This window comes from Bison bison, unplaced genomic scaffold, assembly GCF_000754665.1.
Source record: "Bison bison bison isolate TAMUID 2011002044 unplaced genomic scaffold, Bison_UMD1.0 scf7180017864460, whole genome shotgun sequence".
NCBI lineage: Eukaryota > Metazoa > Chordata > Mammalia > Artiodactyla > Bovidae > Bison > Bison bison.
This window is the reverse complement of record NW_011495022.1, coordinates 6,521,219-6,525,762: the sequence shown is the minus strand read 5'-3', so window position 1 is coordinate 6,525,762 and position 4,544 is coordinate 6,521,219. Positions and strand designations below refer to the sequence as shown.

The window sequence follows — 4,544 nt, the reverse complement described above, 5'->3', positions numbered from 1 at the left end:
GTTCCTGGGCTTCCCTAGTAGCTCAGTTAGTAAAGAATCTGCCTGCAATGCAAGAGACCCAGGTTCAATCCCTGGGTCGGGAAGATCATCTGGAGAAGGAAATGGCAACCCACTCCAGACTCTTGCCTGGAGAACTCCATGGACAGAGAAGTCTGGCGGGCTGCATCCCATGGGATCACAGAGTCACACACAACTGTGTGACTAACTTTCACCTTCTTTGCCACTGTCACTAAGTTCCTAACACTGCTGCTGCTGCCGCTAAGTCGCTTCAGTCGTGTCCGACTCTGTGTGACCCCATAGACGGCAGCCCACCAGGCTCCCCCGTCCCTGGGATTCTCCAGGCAAGAACACCGGAGTGCGTTGCCATTTCCTTCTCCAATGCATGAAAGTGAAAAGTGAAAGTGAAGTCGCTCAGTCGTGTCCAACTCTTGGCGACCCCATGGACTGCAGCCTTCCAGGCTCCTCCGTCCATGGGGTTTTCCAGGCAAAAGTACCAGAGTGGGGTGCCGTTGCTTTCTCCGAACACCAGTCTAAGTGCTAGAAATAATAACAATGAAGAAGAACAAGGCTATCTTTGCCTTCATGGAATTCAAAGTATAATGGGAAGAGGGCAGGGACATCAAACATTGATTAAATTAGATAACACATATAATGTGCCCAATGATAGGCATATAGCAAATAAGTGTTCAAATAAGTATCAGGTATTGTTAGCTATAAATATTACCTCGATGTTTTTAGGTAATCAGCCTTATGGCTACTAAAAAGCAAACCTTTTTATTCATCCAGTTCTCTAAAAACCAAGAGATTCTTCAGATGGTTTCTGTACTGTGCTTAGGCGCTCAGTCGTGTCCGACTCTTTGCAGCCCCATGGACTGTAGCCCACCAGGCTCCTCTGTCCATGGAGCTTCTCCAGGCAAGAATACTGGAGTGGGTTGCCATGCCCTCCTCCATCGGTTTCTGTACTAAAGGTCCTTATTTTTTAACTGTCCCCTCTCCCCAGCCCGTTTCTTGTGAGCCTATCTAGAGGAAGACATGTTCAGTGAGATTTCCCTACACAGGAACCGGCATTCCTCTGGAGAGGCAGCAGGTGATGAGAAACACCCAGAGGACCATACCTCCGGTCCACACCCAGAGCTTCATATGGCTGGGCTCCATGCAGACCCAACTCCGCCAGGCTATCCAAGCTCCTGTCCCTACTGAGGCTTGGCCATTCAGCTTGCTCTTCAATGCTTTTCTTCCAGTGTCTTTTTCTTGCTTAAAACAACAAGAATTTGTGCTGCTTACAAAGAACCCTAACTGATACAGTTAGGCAATGTAAGATCATTCTATAAAAAGGACTGTTCACAGCCAAACACAATTGCCAAATCTCATCAAACTGTGCATTATTAAAATGAGTGAATTTACTGTTATGAAGTATATGTCAACAGAACTGGAGGAGTATTTAATTTAAAAGCATAAATAACACATTTAAAAAAATATTTTAGGTTATTCTCATATATACTGACATTATGCTCTATGCTAAAAAACTCATGTAAGAAATACTTTCCCAGATGGACCATTTTACAATTTCCCTGGCAGTCCAGCTGGTTAAGACTCTATGTGCTTCCACTTCACGGGGTATGGGTTCAATCCCTGGTCACCAAACTAAGATCCCACATGCCATGCAATGCAGCCAAAAATAAAATAAAAGGAAGAAGTTTAAGATAGCCCATTTAAAGTGTTTCCACTAAAATCAAGCTGCACTGACTGCAATGAGTCTAGAATAAGAGAAGTATGTTAATATCTAAAAACTATGTCTTGCTTACTAAGTGTAATAAAGCTCACAACATACATAATGATCAAATCTTGCTTTCAAGTTTATTGACAACACCCCTACAGTACTTTGCTTAATTATTTGTTTTGCTTATATTCCCACTCTCTATTTAGTCTTACTTTGCAAGCAGCCTATATCACAGCAGGAAACCCCCTCAAAATGCAAACCTCTCCAGCTCCAGTTGAAATTAGGACAGCCACACTTGTCACACTTTACATTACAAGAATTTCAGAACTGCCTCACTTGGTCACACCATGCTGCATTCACTAGGCAGTCTCTGTGACAGGGGCTCCAAGGAACACATCAAAGAACACGGTTGTCCCACCTGCCAATCTTAAGCCTAACTCACATTCCCAAACATCTTCTGTCACCTTAACAAATCCTTAACATATTGGATTTGATACTCCTTAGTAAACCCCAATCATTTCTGAGACATTTTTCGTATTTTAAGGTTAGTGAAAGGTATTAAAATAGAAGGGCAAATAATGAAAAAATAGACTTTGAACATTCAAGTTGCATGTGCATATTTATACAAAAAAAAAAACCCACAAATATTTCCTAATTACTGTCTCACTCACAATAAGTGATTCACTTTAATTTTAAACATTACAAAACTCAAAATTTTATTCCCACAACTTTCAGATTTAACCACTTGATAACAAATACCCTTTTATCATACAATCTCCAATATTAAGTTCAAATTCATCACCTTCTCTTCAAGTAAAAATTCAGTCATCTTATCCCTGATCTCCCCAAGAATCTAATCAAATTTATAATGTGGGTTTTAAAACTATTTACTAAAGTATCCTACTGTATGGCCTTTGGTGACCAGACTAGGTATCCTACATAGCCAACCAGTGAGAAAATCTAATTTAAACTATTCTAATTCCACATAAATTCAGCATTGTGTCTCCCAACAGTGTTTGAGGCAAACCAGGGCTGTTCTGTCTCAACTAGATGTTTCAATTCCCAGATTCTTCCTCTGAGTTCAGCAAAACAAACAATGTAAGTTAACTCAAGTTTCAATACAGTATCTGTGTAGAAAACCAAAAATAAGATACATCTAAATGAAAACCTTGCTTTGCAACATAGTAATATTCCAGTTTCCTGGCCTCTTCAATTTAAATTTCAATTACCTCCAGAGTTTCCCTTTGTACCACAGGACCAAAATATTTACAAAAGGAAAATGTGAAAAGGCCAATATTCACCTACCCAACATTTGGTAATCCAACAATACCAATTTTCAAGGAGGTTCCAAATCTTCCAATGATTGGGGGTGGTTTAATTCCATCACCTCCCTTTTTGGGGGGCATCTGAAATGTCAAAACATACATACACGTGAACAAAACATTTTACTATCCCCATTGACCAAAAACACATTTCATCACACAAAATATATTATTGAATAATAAAGAACAAAATGCACTGTATATATTAATTCAAAACTGACATACTTTATTTTTCAACAATATAAACAGAAAAGTTGTTAACAGATTTGATTATGATAGTTATCAAAGCAGTCACTCCTGAAAAGTAATAGAAAAACTGATCTAAAAATATGTAGCACCAGGGATTCCCTGGTGGCTTGGTGGTAAAGAATCTGCCTGCCAATGCAGGAGACTCAGGTTTGATCCCTGATCTGAGAAGATCCTACATGGTGAGGCCCAATTAAGTCTGTGAGCCACAAATATTGAGCCTGAGCTCTAGAGCCCAGGAATGGCAACTACTGAGCTCACGTGTCTCAGCTACTGCCTAGAGCCCCTGCTCTGCAAGGAGAGGCCACTGCAATGAGAAGCAAGTACTCCACAACTAGAGAAAATCCAGAACAGCAAGGAAGACCCAGCACAGCCAAAACGAAATTTAAAATATGTAAGTAAAATACAAATATGTGGCACCAGAAATAAAAAATAAAACGTAAGCTGCCAATCTTCCATTCAGACTGTTCACAAAACGTGACGTGTGGTTACATGAATGAAAGCATTTGGAAGCACAAGCACAGATAAGAGTGTCAAAGAAAATCCATTCTAGAACCACTAGCAACCGAGTCACCTCCCACCAAACCATTCCCCCTTAATCTGGAACCTACTCTTTCCCATTTCGCACAGAAACCACGTTTTACATGAAAGAACACTCGCCAACATCAAGGTCTTTCCAACAAGTTTCTTCCACCTTTGGCACTGTAGCTACGACTCCTCAGACCTCATAAGCAACGTCCGGAATCTACCCTTTGATTATTTCTAGTCCGAAATGGATTTACTAAACCTTCTTATTTAAAGGTCGAAACTTTCTGGGTCCCTGACAATCTGGCTCCAAGTTTCTCCGCGCGGAACTGACCCCACTTCAGTACTGCAAACTGAACTTAAGAGGACTGCTAACCTCACGTTTTATAAGCTGGGAACTATGTCCCTATCTTCTGGCTCCAGCGGAACCTCCGCGGGCCACGCTGAGGCCCCGCTCATAAAGTGATAGTCCAGCCTCTGATCCTTGACCCCGGAGGCCAAGGAATCTCCCTTCTAGGATCTTAACTCCCACCAGTTGCCAGCCAAACCCCAGATCTCCGAAGCACATTTACATGAGAGAAGACTCCAGTCCCCTGGCCTTCTACCGAGGGGTGGCCGGCCGCCCAGCCAAAGCAGAGACCCTCCAAAAACCTTCCCCCTCTGGATGGGGCCACTGGCCATCCCCGCCTCGGTAGGAGGCTTTCCCTAGAACGTGCCGAGTGAGGCGTGGG

The 4,544-nt window shown here is 42.1% G+C and overlaps 1 protein-coding gene across 2 annotated transcripts in view; it reads right to left on the bottom strand.

Annotated features, from left to right (window-relative positions):
• The window catches only part of OLA1 (Obg-like ATPase 1), a 163,537-nt gene extending 160,410 nt beyond the window's left edge, over nt 1-3,127 (bottom strand). Inside the window, exon 1 of one of the 2 annotated variants that reach the window (XM_010859813.1) lies at nt 3,026-3,127. In XM_010859813.1, coding sequence (XP_010858115.1) covers nt 3,026-3,126 — 101 coding nt within the window. In that variant the 5' untranslated portion in view covers nt 3,127. The remainder of the gene's footprint in view (nt 1-3,025) is intronic. The other variant, XM_010859814.1, reaches the window with a different exon arrangement.
• Nucleotides 3,128-4,544: the final 1,417 nt, after the last annotated feature.